Source organism: Mytilus trossulus, chromosome 1 (assembly GCF_036588685.1).
Source record: "Mytilus trossulus isolate FHL-02 chromosome 1, PNRI_Mtr1.1.1.hap1, whole genome shotgun sequence".
In the NCBI taxonomy this organism is placed as follows: domain Eukaryota; kingdom Metazoa; phylum Mollusca; class Bivalvia; order Mytilida; family Mytilidae; genus Mytilus; species Mytilus trossulus.
Window position 1 is genome coordinate 85,386,967 of NC_086373.1, and position 22,881 is coordinate 85,409,847.

At 30.3% G+C, this 22,881-nt stretch overlaps 1 protein-coding gene across 3 annotated transcripts; it reads right to left on the bottom strand.

Moving 5' to 3' along the window:
• Positions 1-177: 177 nt before the first annotated feature.
• Positions 178-21,214, bottom strand: LOC134687833 (solute carrier family 35 member E3-like). Of its 3 annotated transcripts, XR_010101786.1 has the most exons (7): positions 10,250-11,583; positions 8,288-8,398; positions 7,732-7,893; positions 7,185-7,267; positions 5,227-5,339; positions 1,631-3,805; positions 178-1,531 (listed from the first exon to the last, which is right to left on the bottom strand). XR_010101786.1 is itself a non-coding variant. In XM_063548302.1 (6 exons), exons 1-6 carry the CDS (start codon positions 21,171-21,173, stop codon positions 3,726-3,728), a joined length of 936 nt encoding a protein of 311 aa, XP_063404372.1. In that variant the 5' UTR covers positions 21,174-21,214; the 3' UTR covers positions 178-3,725. The 3 variants fall into 3 exon arrangements, 2 of the variants coding, with proteins under 2 accessions (XP_063404372.1, XP_063404363.1); XM_063548302.1 differs by lacking the exon at positions 10,250-11,583 and adding an exon at positions 20,787-21,214 and having other exon boundaries at positions 178-3,805; XM_063548293.1 differs by having other exon boundaries at positions 178-3,805.
• Positions 21,215-22,881: the final 1,667 nt, after the last annotated feature.

A 22,881-nucleotide genomic window follows, 5' to 3' on the forward strand; every position in this document is an offset into this window, starting at 1 on the left:
TCAAAATAGATCTTTACTAGTGGAAATACCTTCAATTGTTCTCTGAACAATTGGTTTTTAATTGTTTATTAAAATTGTTGTCAAACTGAAGGATGAACAAAGTGAAAACTAAAGTACTCCATCCTAATGTTAATTAAAAGAATTTAAATTGTCCCTTAAAAAACAAAAAAATATAAAACCATTTAAAAGTTTAATACATATATTATATACAAACAATATAATATACTACATGTATAACAGACTAATAAACATGCCTCTAAAGAAAAAGAAAATCAACAATATACAATGAAAATACATTTTTGTTCAACACAAAATCATATTGCACAGAGGATTCTAACATGTAGCATCATTAAAAGGATGCAATATATATTTATCTGCATTCTTTTACCCTACCTCCTTGACATGAAACATAATTTTCCTCATCCCCCAAAAAATGAATCCTCAGTATTAAGACAAACTAGCATTTATAAGATCACTAGATCTATATTTTCCTATGTATATATATAGATTCTACTACTGCCTCAAGTGTGATACAATTTTTATCCACTTATGACAGTTAAATATTCAAATTTAAAATGTGCGGCTTGCAGTGTTTTTAACATTGAAAATTTAACTGTCGCAAGTGGATAAATATTGTATTGCACAAAATTTGGTGGTGAAGTCTGTTTTTCTTATGAATTATAGATGACATATTGATAATTACAATTCTTTTTAAAACAAGAATGTGTCCATAATACACAGATGCCCAACTTGCACTATCATTTTCTATGTTTAGTGGACCGTGAAATTGAGGTCAAAACTATAATTTGGCATTAGAATTAGAAAGATCATATCATAGGGCACATCTGTACTAAGTTTCAAGTTGATTGGACTTCAACTTCATCAAAAACTACCTTGACCAAAGACTTTAACCTGAAGTTGGACAAACGGACGAAGGAACAGACAAACGGAGGTACAGACCAGAAAACATAATGCCCCTTTTCTATCGTAGGTGGGGCATAAAAATAGGATTATACAGTTATTCTAAATGAAGTTTTAATAGTCTACAACTTTTATAATTTAATAGAGTTTTCAATTTGTATTTATTTTTATATTTCCAACTATGTAATATAAGTGGTGGACCGTGGAAGGGTCCATTTGGGGATTTAACAATGGCCCTGAAAAACCATCAAAAAGACAGAGGCAATAATGCATCCTCTTATACAATCTTGAATGAGAATGCAAAAAAAAAAAAAAAATATAAAAAAATAAAACCTTTTAAAATAATGATCTATTTGATTTCTTATTTTTTATTGTAATACAATAAAAAATAAGAAATCAAATACTAAGATCATTATTTTGAGATATACTGTTCTGAAATCACACATAGCTTGATTGGTACATTTATGGGACCATATCAATTGGATTGTAGCAGGGAATGAGCACATAACTAGTCACATGACATCGTAATTGACAAGTAAAACAAACATGCAAAATCCACTTCAAATTACAATAACTTTCTATAATAACAATGAATAAAGCTTTTATAGACCTTACCAGATAGCACCCAACATACATCATTATTGCACCAAATCATGAATAGATATCCTTATAACTTTCTATAATAACAATGAATAAAGCTTTTATAGACCTTACCAGATAGCACCCAACATACATCATTATTGCACCCAATCATGAATAGATATCCTTATATTCCACTTGGCTCTACTGGGGACTAGTTAGACTGGAACTAGGGATACTTTATCACTTGAAAGTCATTTAAAGAAATTATAAATCGTAACTGATCAATTAATTATTTTTGTATTTCAAAATTATGATGGCTGAATAGTAAAGTCTACATCATGATAGGACTCTAACAATGAATATTGTCTTTCTGAATGATTCAAATGTGAACATAAAAGAATGATATACTCCTTATTCTAATTTATAATAGACAGACCCAAAACATGACTTGTAGTTAACCTTTCATAACTTGACTTACACAAATCTGGCCCCAACTTGACATATTAGTAATTTACAAACAGAACTTATGACTCAAACTAAACTAATTGTTAACTAACATAATTGAAGGTGGTGAAAAAAGAAAGTCAATAAGCAGACAGTATGATAAAAAGTGTTTGTTTCTAATTGCAATAACTTTCGGACAGACACTGAATATTACAATACTAACTTGAACATGAATGTTACAAAGATCAAATGAAAAGGGTTTTCTTCTACAACCATCACTGAATTAAATGGGAAATAATTATACATATTGCCCTTATCACTCAATTTAAAATATAATAAAAAGAACTGCAATTTAATGTTCCCTCACATGTAAATATACATCTGTTTAATTGCAATAACTAAAATAAAGATTTTTGCGTAGTTTTCAAATTTTTTCGGAAAATACTCCTTAACAGTTCTCCATATAATAACTATTTCCAAGGGGCATAACTCCAGTGAAACGTGTTAACTAGAGCTGATAAGGGAACTTGTCCAAGACCTTGTAAATAAATCTTTTGTAAACGTTGGAATTAATTTTTTTAATCTGGCAATATGTGCTTCCTTAGCATTGCTTAGAATGCAATAGACCACTTTCGAGTTCATCCGTCACCGGAAAAAACTCGTCAATTATACGCGCCTTTATCATCGTCATTTGTGCGTTTAGGGGCGTCGTCACTTCCTTCCAATGTTGAGCAAGTGGTTGAAAAACTATAATTCTATATTGTACGAATTATTCGGCAAATTGAATTCTCAAAATTGACAATCAACACTGCTGTCATTAGGGAAATGTCAGTAAGTACCTACAGAGCAACCATTATTTCTAGTTTATCCTGCACAAAGACGATCATTAAGATGCTTGATGAACGTAAATAGTGCAGGGATACAGGCGAGCCCCTCTATCTGGTAAATGACGTCATAAAGGCGTGTATAATTGACGAGTTTTTGCCGGTGACGGATGAACTCGAAAGTGGTCTATTACCCATATATTGTACATTTCAAAAGGACCTAATTTGTTAATTAATTGCACTGATTTTCATAGGCATTTGATTAAGACTAAATATTTAAAAAACCTACCAAGACATGTATGCTTGAGATGGTTTTCAAATCAATTTTCATTTTCAAGGGATAGGACTTCCATTTTAAATAAAGAATTGCCATTTTTCAGATAGTGTATGGCAATATTAGATACAATTCAATGCCTTACATACAAAGGTGCTGGACCCACATACCATTAAAAATCTTTAAATAAGACTCCTTGAAATAAAATATATAAATGTAATTGAAAAATATCTAAAATTGATGAAAAAGAGGCTTTTTGGTAGTGTTGATACTTTGCCTTAAATGTAAAAAGTTGGAAGTCTTAAAATAAATTTGTAAAAAACATACAAAAATACAATTTAAGAGATATCTGACACTCCTTTGGTCATCTGACATATGTTACTTCATCAACTTATAATATATTTCTAAACTCAAGGGACCAAAAAATCAGCCTCGTCAAACCTCCTACTATTACACAAGCAGAATAAAGACTAGCAACAAAACACAGATGCCAAGCAATGGCATTGGCTCACACTAGAGGTCCTTTCCACCAGGTGAGCTTATATATCTGTCTAAAGTAAAAACAACATTTTAAATAGCTTATCACTAAAATAACCGGCAAGTCTTAACTAATCTGAAACAATTACTCTTGAAAAATCATAAATATTGTTTGAAATAATATGAATCCATCTGATAAGATGTCACTCCTTTGTTGACATTGGTAATTTGACTGCCATTGTTTTCTGTTCTTTGAGCTTTATATGTGTGTATAATATAACACCTGAAAAATATAAAACAAAATGTTACTTTCTCAAATGTGCAACAGCTTAAAATAATATGTGCATGTGTTATATAAAACCATCTGTGTATGTGTAATGAAATATGTGAAATTTAAATACATGAACAGCTGGACTATATAAGAATTTAATGGAGAAGGAAAAATATGTGTTTTTCTCTGAAGAGAAATGAAATCCTTTGTAACTGCAAAAGGATAACAATTTGATTAGGTTTACTACTACATGTACTTATGTACAAAGAAGTTGGACATAACATATTTTTTTTTCACATGTTTTTTTCATTTATCATTTATAGTTTCATTTGAATTATATCAATTAAAATATAATGTTTAACTGGTAATGTTATATATTTATATCATAAAAATTCAAACACACATAATAAAAAAAAAATACATTGATATTTTGATGTTATAATCATGTAAATTCTAGAACATAAAAACACAGCTTTTAAAAAAAAAATGACTGCTGTAGTGATTATCTTTTAAATATCAACACAAAAAGAAATGTTCAATGTTTTACCATCTTTGCACAATTAGATGGGTATGTTTATACCTAGGATAGTTTTATTTGTTCAACTGTAATTCAGGGGTTGTCGTTGATTTATGTTGGTCATATTTGTTTTTTGTAAATTTTTACTAAATTAGGCCGTATGTTTTCTCCTTTTGATTTGTTTTACGTTTTTTATGTAGCTTGAATATATGGTAAGGGTATTTCTTATTTTAGAAGGCTGTATAATGATCTATACCCATTTATATCATGGTCATTTGACTTTGTGGGTGGTTCTCATAAAAGCATACATACCATATCTCCTCATTTTATACATCAGGACAACTGCATTTTAAAGGAAATACAAAAATGCCCTGCTTTATCCAAGACCAAATTGTTGAACAAAATTTTGAAGTGTACAATAGTATGCATCTTCACTAGCAAAGGGTTAGATCCACTTCCCTCCTTCCCACATTAGAAGGTGGAGGGGCAAAGTGGATAGTAATCCATAGCTAGCAAAGATGAATACTGTAAATTCAGAAATTAATGCAAGGTTTTTATTAATGGGAATAATGCGACTGAAAGAGTATTGCATTAATAAGAACTCACAATCATATATCTGATACATAAAACTGTAAGCACAATTTTCTGAAATCGCAATAATAAATCTCGCATTTTCGTCTAAAATGACAAAATCACAATAATATATGCACACAATAATTTCTGAATTTACAGTAGTTTTATATCAAATGTATTTTTGAAGACGCTTCTCAAAGAATGTATTTCTCAATTTCATAAACATAACAAACCACAGATGCAGTTCATATCAAAGCACTAATTGCATTTTTCTCTTTTTGAAAATAATTAATTCTGAAATATTGTGAAATAAAAGTGATTTATATATATATTAATATCTCACCTGATAATGTAAGTAAAATTCCAAGCAATTGTAACATACTAATTGGATCATGGAATAAAAGGAATCCAAGAACTACTGTTAAACAGAATTTTAGATGACCAACCATATTATATCTATGTAAAGGTTAAGGAATATATAAATGTTCATTTGAAAAAACAAATTTAATAAATATCATTAAAAAGACATTAAAGCAACAGTACATAGAGAGCAATCAAAATATATATATCAAAACTTTAAGGAGCCACTGTTTGGCTACTGGAATCAAAGAAAAGTAAAACTCTTAAATCCTTTTACAGAAATGTCAAAACTTTTGATAATTGAATTGATTATTATTGTTCAGAAATGCTATTTGTGACTTTTCTGAGATGTCATAAAAAGTCCAACAAGAGGCTGTCGTTGTGACAGCAAACCCAATTTATTAACATTTATTTGTGTCCTGGCAATATCACAAGAACCATTACTGATGATTGGTAAAAGTGAAAATCGTCAATATCAAATTTGACTTCTATTTTGTCATCAGTATCAACATATTAAAATTTTAAAAGCTAAGATTGAATGGTTTGTGAGTAAATGCAACAACGTGAATGGAAACACCATTTTCATTATTGAACTTGACCTCTATTTTGTCATCAGTAACAACATATTAAAATTTGAAAAGCTTTGGTTGAATGGTTCATGAGAAAATGCACGGACACGACTGGAAACACCATTTTTCAATCTTTCAAGAACCATAACTCCTGAACGGTAAAAGTAAGAATCGTCATTATTGAACTTAACCTCCATTTAGTCATCAGAAACAACATATTAAAATTTGGGAAGCTTTGGTAGAACAGTTCATGCGTAAATGTACGGACACAACTGGAAACGCCATTTTAAGATCTTTCAAGAACCACAACTACTGAACGGTAAAAGTCAAAATCATCATTATTGAACTTGACCTCTATTTTGTCATCAGTAACAACATATTAGAATTTGAAAAGCTTTGGTTGAATGGTTCATGAGAAAATGCACAGACACAACTGGAAACACCATTTTTCAATCTTTCTAGAACTATAACTCCTGAACGGTAAAAGTCAAAATCGTCATTATTGAACTTGACCTCCATTTTGTCACCAGTAACAACATATTAAAATTTGGGAAGCTTTGGTAGAACAGTTCATGCGTAAATGTACGGACACAACTGGAAACCCCATTTTAAGATCTTTCAAGAAACATAACTCCTGAACGGTAAAAGACAAAATCGTCATTATTGAACTTGACCTCCATTTTGTCACCAGTAACAACATATTAAAATTTGGGAAGCTTTGGTAGGTCAGTTCAACTCAACTCCTGAACAGTAAAAGTCAAAATCGCCATTATTAAAACTTGACCTTCATTTAGTTGTCAAATACAACATATTAAAATTTTAAAAGCTTTGGTTGAACGGTTCATGCGTAAATGCACGGACAACATTTGATTGCCGCCTGCCCGACCGCCGAGCATCCCCAAATCAATAACCGACATTTTTGTCACAAAAATCTGGTTAAAAATGCGACCAAAACAAAACTCAACATTATTTATATTTGTAATTTTTGGTTGTATTAAATATATATTCAATTCTATGTGAAAAGAGGACTGGACTTACAGTTGGCCTACTTGGAAGCCCTGTCACAAACTATTTTAGACAACAAAGGTTTGAGTGTTATACCCAATTGTTTATTTATAGAAACACTATTATAGTTTTCTGCCTAATTATTTTACTGGGATAGACAAGTGCCATATAGAAATAATGAAAATTTTAAGACCAAGTGCCTTTTCACAACAATACAAGATGAGTACATTGTGTAAAGTAAAGCCAATATATAGGTATAATGTATAATATAATATTGATCTGAGTTTTGACCAAATTGTGGTAATAAGTATTGATTTCTTGTCTTTTATTTTACAACTTTTGTTCTGATCTTTTAAACAAAGGATACGTAACAGCTGAAGTATTTCCTATAACCCAAAATATGGACAGATTGACCATAAATGCTACCACTCCTGACAGAAGCACCATTCCCTAAAAAAATGAAACAAATGATTTAAAATAATAAATTCAAGCAAACATACATACACAATCTTGTGAAATTAATGTAATGTTATTATATTTTGAAGGCGAATATTATGATATAGAATATATTATTTTAATCTAGATATCATATTATTTTTCTGTTTACTATACTTTACTGATGTGAGAATGATAACCATTCAAACAGGAGTTGTTTCCCTTCTTTTTTTAAAGTTATGTTATTTTTATAAATCAAGCATGCATGTATTCTGCAGATCCTAAATTACTTATTTTCAAACAATAGACATCATATTTTTTTAATTGTTTGATAGATCTTATTCTTGGTCCATAATAGAATAAACATAAAACTATACAATCTCAAAATTTCTCTTTCTTCAGTTGTTTTGTGCATTTGGAAAACACTATAATTCTTTCTTAAACACTAATGATACCAATCTCATAAAATAAAGTCATACAATAACATGAATTGGCCATTCTCCCAGTGCTCCATGGAAACTCCACACATCAGGTTCCACAAAAGGAATGACAACAAACAACATGGCTGATGATAGGGGCGCTTGGTAATATAACAACTGCATTGAGTTCACCTGGAATTCATGCTGCTTTTCTCCAACCCACTGAAATAAAAATATTTCATTTTGTTCAATACTGGATAATTGAAAAATCTTTTATTTCAAGAAAATATTCAAACAATATTTACAGGAAAAAGTTATTCAATATATTTTTTTCATTTCACTAATATTGTCTTACAACTGAATGGCAGAATGCAAAAAGTATTCCTATAAATACATTTTAAACTACCATCTGAAGAAAATATTTCTTTTACTGGGCTCCTTTATAATTGTTCATCATATTTGATTTTTTTTCTCTATTTGTTAAAAAAAAAAATCATTTATTCTGCCACTATGACCCACTTTTAAGCTCTGAATTTAAAGTACATTTGTAGTCTACTTGTTTTTGACTTTATGATTTACAGTACATTTGTTCTGCATTCTTTCCTTTATTACTTACCACCTGATACAGTGAAGTAACAAACACACCAAGAGATGCATATATAATTCCAAGTAAGTTGAACTTGACATCATAGAAGGAATTCAGGAATACACCTATAGCTATAGGAATCTGAAAAAGACAGCGAAGTTTAAAAACACTGAAATTAACAACATAAGTAAGATTAAATTTTTTGGCCTTTTACAATGAAGTATTGTCATATTTGATGTTCTGCATTTTAAGAAGACATATGTATATATATATGTATGTTTGCAACACTATTTTACTGTTATTTGACATTCTCTTAAACTGCAGTCATTAAAATAAGATCATTTAGGACCTTATTTATATTAAATTCACTTATTCTTTGATAGTTATGGAGGATACACCAAAACATTTTCATCCAATTACACGACATGCAGTCTTAGGTCCATAGGTTGGCATTCAATGTCAAAAAAAAATATATATCCACTGTAAACATGGTAAAAGAAAGAGAGAGTTTGAAAAATTTTTTAACAGGTCAGATGTCAAAATTCAATGCCATGTACATCATGACTATGTAGACTTTCTAGAAAACAATTTAACACGTGTTACAAAGATTTTGTCAAACATCAACCATTTTTTTTTAAATAATCACTTCTTCATACCTGCCAACTTTTCAAAATGGCCATGAGGGTTTGGGGTTTAAAATGTTTGTCACAGTCCTAAAATACCTTCAAGGGGAACTGCAAATACATTTTAATGTTGTTTTTTTCCTTAGAACTTCATACTTTTATAAGCCTTAATTCATTGAAAGGTTAATTGTGGACAAAATTGCTCTATCAATATTTCAATTTAGGAGCCTCCATGGGGGAAATCCCCCGCAAATAGTGACAGTTGGCAGGTATGCTTCTTACTTCAAATAATGTAGCAAAGAACAAAAAACTTCAGAAGTTAGACATTTTTTTGTAATACATTGTATATCAGTATCATTAAAAGTTCAATACATGTTGTATTATTGATTAATTTTTATTTCAAGTCTTTTTCTACCTTGCTCAATATATTTTAACAAATACAAATCTTGTACATTGATTTGGAATTATTATTTATAGTATAACTAATCGCCGTATTTGAATATAAAAAATAAGACAACGCGTGACCGAACAACGCATGGATTAAACGAGCTAATATTGAAGGTTGTAATTTACTCATGTACATCTATTAAACATAACTTAACAATAAGCATGATAAGAGGATTTAATTTGTTCTAAATAAGCTTTCTCAATAGATATCTTATCTGATCTTATCTATATCATGTCATAAATATAATGGTATCAGTCCTTATCACAAAACTAATGGTGAACTACATAACACTTTAACTATTACTGGTACACAACAATAGGCATTGCCAATACAAGTATTGCACTTGTAAAATTAAGTTTAAGTTCGCCATTTGTTTTTGTTTCTTTTTAATTTATTACACTCCATTTTATAATTTGATTATTTTTGTGATTTTTCCTATATCATGTATATTATGCTTTTAACTTAATACCTTAGGACTATAAATCGAAATTGAACATGTTACATGTAAATATGCAAAATCTGGAATATATATTTTTAAGTAGACAATCATGACAATATTGATATAATATTGTCATTAAAAATATCCCAAAAATGGCAAATATACCATGTTTACTTTTATTATTTTGAAATATAAATGATTATCATGTAATTAAGAATTGAAAACCACAATTTATCTTAATGGTTTGAATTTGGAAATAATATTTCTACTTGTTTTCTAACATATGATTGTGTATTGTGTCCCCTTAAAATTAAAACTCTCTATCTTATAAGTTCTTATCCAGAAAATGTATCAATAATATAACACAGTAATGATTTAAAGGATAAAACACATACAAGTTTGTAAAAGAACAACTTGAAATAAATAAAAATAAATGTTAAAAACCCAGCTTATAATAGAAACAGAATTATAATGTTCATTACCATGGTCAGTTTTATGGCTAAAGAAAATGATTTTTTATAAAACTGAGTCTGGATGATCATAATACAAGGCATTGTCATGGTCTTTATAATTTGGTATGTCCCCACGCTGTTGGTTCCTAAAGACAGGTTGGTAAATACCACAAATCCACAAAAAGTCATTGCTAATGGAAGTACTTGTAATATTGAAAGACTAGCTGGTTTGAACACTTTGAAAAGTCGGCATACAAAAAGTCCAAGGAATGTTATCACAAAATGAATAAATGTCAGCGTAAGGTTTGGAAACTTTCCGTATACATAAACCCATTTGTTGATCATGATAATTGTTATAGAAAAACACACATTCATAGATAGACCAAAACCAATCATCATATTGGATGGAGGGGCTGGCGCCAAGTTTTCCATTGCTGCTATGATATTGTGCACACTCGATCAGCAAAATGTTCCTCAGAATTGAAAATATCTTTAAAGATATTAATATTTAATGTCTTTACACAACAAGACCTGTCACTGCAATTTATTAACAGCTGCCTCTATTAAAAATCTGTGACTGCAATTTATCTGTGATCATTTTACAAATAATCAATAAATACTTCTACATTCGAAATTCAGTATAAGAGATTTTTTATCTTCTATGAAAATGAAGATATGTCTTGGTAGATGCTCAGATATTTCCAGCATATATTCAGACCTTATTCAGGTATTTCCTCATAAATGTAGCTAATATTCAGACTTCATTCAGATATTTTCTCTTAAATATAGCTATGGTTCAGTCCTCATTCAGGTAATATCTTAAATAAAGCTAATATTAAGACTTCAGTTAGGTATTTCTTCTTAAATATAGCTAGAGTAATTAGACCTCAATCAGGTATTTCCTCTTTAATGTACCGGTAGATAATATTCAGATCTCATTCAGGTTTTTCCTCTTCAATATAGCTAGTATTGACTTTATTCTATTTCTGCTAAATTTATGAGGTACCTATTCCCTCACTAAATAAGTAAATAATAATTTCTTGCTCCAACTTCTTATCAGTATGATAAAATTCCACAAAGAGCTTAACCAATGTCTTTTTATGTTGATCCTTATATAGCTAACATGTATATACAATGTATTCCTCTGAATAAATGTATGCTCTCATCAAAGCTGTAGTCTTTTACACAAAACCTGCACCAATATAACAAATAAACTTTCAAGTAATGACCATTGAATAAGACAACCTTCACCTATCTAACATGCCCATGTGTACTAAATATAAGAACAGGTAAAAATTGTTGTTTAAAAATAGATTTTGTCAACAGGGGAGATTACTCAATATTCCAATTGGTTAGATTATGTCTTTAAAAATAAAATAATCAACTATAATCTGTCTTAAAAAAATCTTAAAAATTTTGAGTCTTGTTAAATTTTGAACATGTCGGTATACACAAATTTTTAAAAAATTGGTATAGACTAATTTTAAATGTAAAAATGAAGGGCATCAATGTTTATATTTCTATTCTCTAGTTGATCCTCTAGCTCCTTTGGATTTATGTCCAAAATTGCCTAAAGGTATTCCTTATAAGCTTACATATATATCAGTATGTCCAGATATAAAAATTGTCTGCAATTTTTAGCCAAAGGCTAAAGTATAACATCTTCCTCCTTTGAACATTAAATTAAACAATCTGTATAATGTTCATGACAAAGAAAAAAAATCCTGCACATATAAACAAGGACATAATAGTGTTCAGAATATAAAACAAGAGGCTTTCAAGAGCCTGAATCGCTCACCTTAATTTTTTTGGTTAAATCTCTCATCAATGATTATTTTGGCTTTTCAATTTATTTAAATGTTCTTTGAATCGTCCTATTTTCTTCAAAAGCAAAAAAAAATAATTTTCTCCTATGTTCTATTTTATAGCCATAGGAGCTATGTTTCTTGACATACAAGAAAATGAAATATAAAATTTATACTAGATACTCTGAAACTCATTTAGCAAAAGTTTGGCTGAAATTGATACAGCAGTTTCAAAGGAGAAGATTTTTAAAAGTAAGTCAACATGATGAACAAATTCTGAAAAAAGTCTTTAAAGGGCAATAACTCCTTAAGGGGTCAATTGACAATTTTGGTCAAATTGACTTATTTGTAGATCTTACTTTGCTTAACATTTTTGCTATTAACAGTTTATCTGTATCTATAATAATATTCAAGATAATAACCAAAAACTGCAAAATTTCTTTAAAATCATCAATTCAGGGGCATTATACCTGAAAAACCAGTTACCCAATTCGGCTGAAAATTTCAGTTCAGGTAGACCTTGACCTAATAAATACTTTAACTTCTTGTCTTATTTGCTCTAAATGCTGGAGTTTTTGAGATGTAAGCCAAAAACTGCATTTTACCCTGTGTTCTATTTTTAGCCATGACGGCCATGTTTTTTTACGAAATAAAAAATAAAGCACAAACTTTATTTTATACACCCTACTAATGATTCAGTTGAAGTTTGGTTGAATTTGGTTGAGTAGTTTTAGAGGAGAAGATTTTTTAAAGTAAGCAAATATGATGAACAAATTGTGAAAAATTGTCATTAAAGGACAATAACCCCTTAAGGGGTCAATTGACAATTTTGGTCATATTGACTTATTTGTAGATCTTACTTTGTTGATCATGTTTGCTGTTTACAGTTTATCTTTATCTATAATAATATTCAAGATAATGACCAAAAACTGCAAAATTTCCTTAAAATTACCAATTAAGTGGCAGCAAACAAAGAATGGGTTGTTTAATTCATCTGAAAATTTCAGGGCTATTAGATATTACCCTAATGAACAATTTTACCCATGTCAGATTTGCTCTAAATGCTTTCGTTTTTGAGATATAAGCCAAAAACTGCATTTGACCCCTATGTTCTATTTTAAGTAACGGCGGCCATGTTTTTTGACGGATCAAAAATCAAAGCATACACTTTGTGCAGGATAATCTAAGGAACAATCATGATAAGTTTCATCCAAATCCATTCAGTAGTTTCAGAGAAGATGTTTGAAAAGTTGTTAACGACGACAGACAACGACGACGGACGCCAAGTGATGAGAAAAGCTCACATGGCCTTTAAGGCCAGGTGAGCTAAAAATAAATTAAAACAAAAAAGTACTGTCATTAAGATTATCAAAAAAAAATCTTGATTATTATTTCAGCATTTTCAAGGTTGATTGCAAAATTTTGAATTACATACACATTTATTTATAAGTACAAACATACTTCATTGCCAGGGGATTATTATCAATAGCTTTAAAATAAGATTCAAATTTCAAATGAATGTCACAAGTACATTTTGTGTAATTTTTGCCAAAAAATATTTGGTGGCCATGCATGGTTGCTATGGTAAATTCTCCTTTTTTAGTAATTACTGCATAATAATGTAATTTACACTAGCTATATACCGGTAGTCATGCTAGTTGTCATGCTAGTTGTATGTATATAGATAAATCTTGTCTCCATGAAAGCTTACATTATATTATAAGATAAGATCTAACATTCTTCTTTGTAAAAAGGCAATCTTTTTATGAATAACAAAATGAAATTTCAAATGTATATTAAATTAAAGACATAATAAAATGCTTTGAAGAGCGCAGCTGGATATGACCGCAGAGGTCCAACCCTGAACAGTTTGGGCAAAAATTAACACAATTATTGCACTTTATACAGGTCTGAATTTGGATTGTATATAAATATTTGACATATAATAGGTTTCTGATACAGAATAAATGTAGTCTAAGAACTTAGAATTGGTTATATTAACAATATTTTGGATCAGCTGTTGTGAATTGAAAACCCCCTAAATTTAGCTTTTGTGCAAAACCCTAAGCTGTTGCAAATTAATCTCCCCCCCTTTTTTTACTTGCAAAAAATAATAATATGTAGAGAAATTTTCTTTCTAATTTCTGAAATCTTGAGAAAAAATTGCCACACACAATTTCTTTTATATCCCCCTAAAAAAAAATCTTTCCCTCAAAATTTAGTCATAATCTGAATGGAGTTGGCAATCATATAACCTATTTAAATACATCATAAAAGTCTTAAACTAGAAAATGACATAAGCATGGCTATAATTAACATATAAGTATATATTTTAAACAATAAGTTCTAAAAATAAATTCTTTATGCATAATTTAAAAGCAGTGTAAGGAAGGTAATTCAAACACAATGTTGTACATTTAAAGTAATTGCCCATTAACCAGGAAACCCTTGTTTTTCACCCTTTTTTGCCCCCTAACTCCTAAATGGTTTGAGCCATAACCACCAAAAGCCAATCCTAACTATCCATTTGTGGTATAATTTCAGAGAGAACATTCATGCTATTTTTGGTTTCACTCCATTTAGTGGTTCTCTTAAAGATGAAATTTGTATGTATTTCCCATAGGGTCCTATGTAAAACTAAGTCCCCCGCTGGCGGCCATCTTAGATGATGGATCGGCTACAAAGTAACAACACTTGGTCAGCACCTCATAAGGAACATTCATGCCATTTTTGGTTTCATCTTTTTAGTGGTTCTCTAAAAGAAGACATTTGTATGTATTTTCTATAAGGTCCTATGTAAAACTAAGTCCCCCACTGCCTGGTGGCCATCTTGGATGATGGATCAGCTACAAAGTAACAACACATGGTCAGCACCTCATAAGGATCATTCATGCCATGTTTGGTTTCATTCCATTTTGTGGTTCTCTAAAAGAAGATATTTGTATGTATAATTTCCTGTAGGGTCCTAAGTAAAACTAAGTCCCCCGCTGGCAGCCATCTAAGGATGATGGATCATCTACAAAGTAACAACACTTGGTCAGCACCTCATACGGAACATTCATGCCATGTTTGGTTTCATTACATTTAGTGGTTCTCTAGAAGAAGTTCAAAATGTAAAAAGTTTACCCTGACAACCAAGGACGACAAGTGATGAGAAAAGCTCACTTGGCCTTTCAGGCCAGGTGAGCTTAAAAAATGGTGTATGGTCTTTTTTGGAGATTTAAAATATATAAAAATCAACTTGAAAAAAATAAATGTTCAGGTGGAAATAACAAACTGTTTGTAAAGGATAAATTAAAGTTTTGAAACTATACACAAATAAACAAAGAGTTGTTTATGTTGTCTCAACTTGTCTGCATCTGGCTGAAGTTTATTCTTCAAGGAAATAAGTCAATGACAGATACAAAGTGATGACAAAATATCACATAGTGCATAGTAAAGTTTCCTGTTATAATAAAAAAAAATGTATTTGTGTGGTTTTGTTTGTTTGTAGTATTTACAGAAAGAACATTTTCAAACCAAGAGTTAGAATTAGGTAGCAATACACAGTTAGGAAAAAAACTTAAAATTGACACTCATAATTTTTAAACACCCCCTTTCCCCTCCTGTCTAACAAAGAAGGCTTTATATGTGTGTTATGCATGTATATACTTGTAGAAAGAAAATCTTCCATAGATTTGATTTCTAATGGTCATAAGGGTGAAATATAATCCCTTTTGGGTGTAACCATGGCAACAATCTGCATTTCTTAGATACAAAATATAGCAAAAAAGGGGGGTGAACATGTCACAAAAGTCTCCAAAATTTGGTCTAAAGGAAAATTTCAATGCATTACAGTGATACCTTTCCTGAATCCATAGGTTTATATCTATCAAGTGGTCCAAAAAAAATCATATGTCTTCCTGCTCGTTTTTCCATAAAATTGAATTGAAAAGATCGAGCGCAAAATCTTTGTTGATAAACACTACAATAATTTATGGACCTATGAACGGTACGGATAGGAAAATACGGACTGTCAATCATTGAAATGGCCTATAAAACATGTTAAAATCAATCTAAATGTTCATATAAACCCACTAAGAAGGCTATATTATTCTTCAATTACCTAAAAATCAATTTTATTGTACAAAAACTTTCATATTTAAAAAATTCACAGGGGCCATAATGCGAAACTAAACTTCTAACTGTGTATTGCTACCTTAAGGATTAACATTTTTTTTCCCAATTCCACTTTAAATGGATTTCTGTTTTCTACTAGTGAAAACGAGCATTTTCGCCTGCTAGTTTTGAAAATCGGTTCAGAAATAAATATTTTATGAAGGTTAGCAGTTGACACTGAAATGCAACAAAAAAGTGATTTTATGAAACATGCCATGTCAAAGTGCATTTTCTCCTTTTTTAGTCAATTTTCTAAAACTATACCTTTTAAGCCTGTCTTTCCTTGTTTAAAAACCTAAATTAACCTTAACAGTAGACAACTTTTACAAGTTAAAGCTATTTTAAAGCTCTAGAATGTCAATTTTGTTGTGTATTACCATACCAAGGCCTTGGTTAAAATTTAGTCAATACTGAATTTATTTATAACAGCGGGGAAAAAATTGGGCTTAATTCATGCTAAATTGTGACTTTATACTTGCTAAAATAATAAATTTGATTTAGTCGCATGAAAAAATATAAAGCGTTCCCTTCTAAGGTTTCTACATAACGCGCAATCTTCTTTTCCAAGGGGTAGCCAATAAAGTATCAATTAATAACGGAACCAAGTCTATGTGTCAAAATGTCTATATTGGTTGCTAAGGACAATAAACAACAAAACTAACATACATTGTCATACTAAAGGTTGTTTCTTCCTTAGAATTGTATCTATAACCTAAATATCAATAGTTTTGTGGTATGTTTGTCTGAAAAAAAGGCAATTATTTGCTTTGTCAAATGCCATAAGGTAGCAATACACAGTTAGGAAAAAAACTTAAAATTGACACTCATAATTTTTAAACACCCCCTTTCCCCTCCTGTCTAACAAAGAAGGCTTTATATGTGTGTTATGCATGTATATACTTGTAGAAAGAAAATCTTCCATAGATTTGATTTCTAATGGTCATAAGGGTGAAATATAATCCCTTTTGGGTGTAACCATGGCAACAATCTGCATTTCTTAGATACAAAATATAGCAAAAAAGGGGGGTGAACATGTCACAAAAGTCTCCAAAATTTGGTCTAAAGGAAAATTTCAATGCATTACAGTGATACCTTTCCTGAATCCATAGGTTTATATCTATCAAGTGGTCCAAAAAAAATCATATGTCTTCCTGCTCGTTTTTCCATAAAATTGAATTGAAAAGATCGAGCGCAAAATCTTTGTTGATAAACACTACAATAATTTATGGACCTATGAACGGTACGGATAGGAAAATACGGACTGTCAATCATTGAAATGGCCTATAAAACATGTTAAAATCAATCTAAATGTTCATATAAACCCACTAAGAAGGCTATATTATTCTTCAATTACCTAAAAATCAATTTTATTGTACAAAAACTTTCATATTTAAAAAATTCACAGGGGCCATAATGCGAAACTAAACTTCTAACTGTGTATTGCTACCTTAATTATTAAGGCAATTTTAAATATTTAAATAGCAGTTTAAACAACAAAACATGGTAAAACTCTCTTTTCTTTATTTCAACTTAGAAGATTTTAATTTTCAATTTCATAAAATCAATTGCTGGAATAAACATACAACCAAACAGGTGGCCATATTTTCTTTTTTAACTTGTGTTGTACTAACACTCACAAATTTATTTAAATTAGAAAAAAGCTACAAAAACAGAAACCAATTTAGTAAATGTATCCTAGATTTTAGAATGTTTTTAATGTACTGTTTTATAAGCATGTGCATCTGTATGTAACAGACAATTTAGATTTTTTTTTATACAGAATCTATGATTTTTTTTTAAATTTAAATCCATGCACATGTACATATCTATATTAATACTATAAGTTATATGGTATCTTGTTTACAATCAGATCTTTTGCATTTCTATATTTACGTTAGGTTTGTTAAATGCCCAACGACAAACAAATTATCAAAACAAACTACTCGGTATGATTAAGAAAACCCAAGTTACATGGTAAATATGTATCACTGGTTAGAACTGTAGAAGATCACAAAAACATAATATATATGTAGGACTCAAATGTATGGTGGGTTCCAAATCTATGGCAGATACCTAATCTACAATGTACAAAAATGTATAGTAAATATGACGTCATGCAATTCAAAATCTATGGTAGATCTATTTAAACCCTAATCTATGCAAGTTTGGTAATTTCCTAATCTTTGGAGGATTTTTTTTGTTTTCAAATCTATGGCAGATTTTTTGCAAATGTATAACAAGGCAGTTCATACATGTATAAACAAAATGTCAATCGCTGACTTGTCTTAAATGAGTTGAAATGTAAGACAACGGGAGCATGTCTATAAACATTTGTGAAATTTAAATTCCATAATGGTCAACCAAATGGTAATGTCAACCATACAAAAGTGTAGGAGTGATATACTATAATACAGAAATCAGGATTAAAACGATCATCTCTGAAAAAAATAGCCACTTCTTAATCTGTGCATGTACCTGTTTAATCCATTAAAAAACATAAAACAACTAGAAAAAAACAGAAGTCCATTAACAGTCCTAACAAACAAGAAATTGTACAATTTTCATATGATATTTATTTTACCGTTAATCAATCTTTTTTTAACTGGTGACGATTTGAGTCCCTTTAATTTCATTTTCTCACTGTAAATACTTTGCCAGCAGTAAAAGCTAAAATATTTACTATAACTCCATTCCCAAAATATTGAGAGGGATAATGTTTTCCTGAGTATTTTAAACACAGGACATCATGAATAACTTTAGAGCCAACAACTTTGCTGAAGTCAGCAACGACTTATATGGCGTTATTTTTATTGTGACGTTATATTATACTTTTTTTTCACGGAATATTACGCAGTTCCTAAAGCTGCCATATACAATGTAGATTTGGAGAAAACAAAATTCTGCCATAGATTTGATTTGTTTGGCGTTTGTAATGTCATATTTACCATAGATTAGGAACCTGCCATAGATTTGGAACCCGTCATAGATTTGAGTCCTAAATATATATTTTTAATCTAATTTTTTTTATTTTTTTTTTAATACAAAAGGTGACAAGAGTGTCATTTAATTAAATTACTTTAACTAGAGACTCCAAATCACAAGAGCAGGCATAAAATTACCTGGAAAATACTATCAATTTAGATTATATATATCTCTTCATTTTTTCATATAAATAAAATATTTCCTCTCTTATGTATTTTCAAATACAGTACATGTACAGGTTAACCACTTTTCAAATAGACATGATAAAGTGAAATGAAGGCCAACAATATGTTTTTTTCTTCATGTGCTTAGGTGACATTTGTTCAATTACTTTATGAATGTATAAAATGTACATAAAATCAATCATTTACATATTTACATTGTACATGTACATGTTGTATATCATGTACAATATACATTGGTACATCAAATCTTTGTATTAACATGTTAAAGTATAGAATTCCATACACTCTTAAAAACCTGCAAATCTATCATGTTTATATAATGGTTACCAAATTACCAAATTACTGATTATAATTTTAGGTATTGAACTGTTCACCATTTTCACAGTTTCTGTTTATACATGTATCTACATATACATTGTTGTAAGTCTTTTAAAGGGCCTCAACTCTTTTTTTAAGGAATATTATATAAATTTATATATATATAAATTTTCATTATTATTATTATTATTAATATAAAAGCATGTATGAAATACTGTTTATTTTCTGTACATAAGTTTTGCTTGTGTCTATGACTATCATTATTATGCATTATACATCATGTACATGTAGATTTAAAGATTGTAATTATCAATTAGCATACAGTACGTACATATGAAAATTATATTGGTAAACTAAAAATCTCTGAAAATATTTCAACTTTGAAGTCAGTTGATGATTTTCATTATATTTTTATGGGAATCTTTCATGTCTTTCTTTATTCCTTTTTGAGCATGTTAGTTAAAAATAAAATGTAAAAAAAAATTGTATATTGCAGAGTATGCCTGCTCATTGCTGTTGGAGAGTTAGCAAGACTATTGGTATATATTCATTGGGATTTTACTGTTTTTTATTGGAAAATTAGTTGTGGGGGCAGTAATATTGTTAGATCAAATTCATTAACCAGACTGGATGGCGAGAAAACAGAAGAGACAAAAGCCAAACTACAAACAGTGGCACATTACATTGACAGAACAGGCAGATTTAATACTGCTGTTCCGTAATCCCAATCTTAACCAGCCCATACCAATTTAAAGCACAGAGAAGAAAATATGTCGAGGAAAACAGCACATTGGGACAATTCGTGCCAAGAGGCCTTAAGATTGAAGATTCATCGGGATTTTTAAAGAGAGGCGAGTGCAGTTAGGTAGACATAAAATAACCATAGGTACGGGTGATTTGTTAGGCCCAAATTATGCAGATGTAAAGTAAAGTTCATAAGTGAGGGGATTTGACAATGGATCAGGTTGGCATGCCAGATTCCTGTCGCTCTGGTACACAGCTGTCTCAATGACACTCATAAATTTGCACCACATTTCCTTACTTTTAAACTCATCTGCATAAGATAAATACTTGTAACTAACAAATGTAAAATATATTACACATGAAAAACTATATTACCATTGTTAATTTCACTTGCGTAGAAAAGGATCTGGCATAAAACCGCTCCTGAATTATTATTATACATGGTGTAGTCATTGTCTTCATTATTTGATATGTTCCAACTGTATTTGTTTCTAAAGAGAGATTAGTAAATGCTACAAATCCACAAAACGTCAACGCGAGAGGCAACATCTTCTTAAGAGGTAAGTGTTTTGACTGAAAAACATCAGCTCGTTCACAAGCAAATAAACCGAGTGAAGTAACAAATAAGTGAATGCATGTCAATGTGACATTTGGGAATCCGTATTGTGTGTATATCCATTTGTTTATCAATATAATTGCAATAGATGAACACACGTTCGCCAATAAACCAAGTGAGACTGCGGTGTGTGTCGGCTTTTCCATTTTAGAAAAGAAGACAATTTTCCTTCAATGTCAATCTTCAGTTTTACGTTAGATACAATTATGGTTGTTTTTCAAACGCTTAGATGATTACAAGATAAAAAGTAGCTCTCGGAAGATTGTATCCTCTAAGAATCCATTGAAGTATCACATCTTACCACTCCAAATATTGTAATTTACAAACACCACAACGGTCTTTTAAAAATGCAACAAGAGGAATATACTGACCGTTATTGTTTTCGAATTCCCAGTTTGAACTCTGTCTCATCTAATAGCAATTTTACCTGACCATATCGGGAAATAGGTATTTAGTCGGATCTTAACACGTACTTGTGATTTGTTTAAACCGGTTTTCGATAAAAAAAAAAAAATATACGAAGAAATGTCAAAATGTTTAGGACTTAATTAAATCCGTTTTTCGGTAAGATTGTGCAAGCATACGATTTTTATTGCGTCTTACACTTTGAGAAGCGAATAATCTGTAACTACTTTATTCAAATATTCTGTAAAAACGTTAATTTTGAGCTATGAAAGTCAAGTGGCTCGAGAATTTTTCTGAGGAAGTTTTAAAAAAGTGCAAAGAAATATTTTTACAGTCGGTTAGCTTTCATTAGTCTTCACTATCTATAGATTAACAACTTTTGGTTATATTTATAATTCAGAATCATCATTGAAGGTGGAGCACGATTGCGCAGTTAATTAATTATATGGATGTGCCATTTGTATGATTAGTGACATTCCGTGGTAGTATGTGCCAATTTGAAAAAGTTATACGATAATTGTCTCCCCTTAACAGGTTCATTTTTTTTATAATTATGTTTAGGTTTCTGATATAATTTTGAATAATTACAAATGAATCAATGCAATATATTTCAGATTTTGTTATTGATGTATCAAAACAATTGATGTACGAATATAATTTCATAAATTTGAAACGTTTAAAATTTTTACATACCAATATAAAGAACTGTTGATCATTTTTGAAATAGACTATGAATGTAAATTGCTTCAATACATTACATCACCATTCAGTCACGTCTCAGTCATTACAGCTGAACGGACGTGCTGGGCCAGCTCTCCTTTACCCGCTATCTTCGATGAGGGTTTACCAGGTTGGGAACAAACCCCCTGGATGGTGATTATACCTGTATAGAGGGATAAACCTTCTTAAGAGGGATAAAATTATCCCTCTATAGAGGGGTATTTGTGTTTGCACTGGATTTAAAGCAAATCAGGGCAGAATGGCATTTTCTAATTATATTGGCTATAATCTCTAGCAGTAGGTGCATCAACAGATGCACTTTACTAAAAATTGGGATAACCCGTTTTCTGCTAAAGTGACAAAACTTGAAATCTATTGTATACCTATCTGAACACCTGATCAACATCAAAAAGAATAGTTGACCTTTAAATTTCATGTTAAATCTAACAATAGAAATTCTGTTCAGTGAGGCATAAGTGAGTAGAATTTACCTGATCATCACATCTTTCAATCATGGTGAACAATAGATTTTATATTTAGTCAGATAAGCAGCAAACTGGGCATGTGCATATTAAACTAAGTACATCAATTGGTGCATCAACTGTTGCAGGGTACTGCCATAATAAGTAGAGAATGCCATTCTGCCGTGTTTTGATTTAAATCCAGTCTAAACAAAAATACCCCTCTATAGAGGGATAATTTTATCCCTCTATAGAAGGTTTATCCCTC

Excerpts from the sequence above, each read along its gene's own strand:
- LOC134687833 (XM_063548293.1), bottom strand. The coding sequence starts at position 10,651 with ATGGAAAACTTGGCGCCAGCCCCTCCATCCAATATGATGATTGGTTTT. Across the intron at positions 8,399-10,249 it reads TAGCCATAAAACTGACCATG|ATTCCTATAGCTATAGGTGT; the intron begins GTAATGAACATT and ends TGTCTTTTTCAG. Across the intron at positions 3,806-5,226 it reads AATTTTACTTACATTATCAG|GTGTTATATTATACACACAT; the intron begins GTGAGATATTAA and ends TATATTTTTCAG.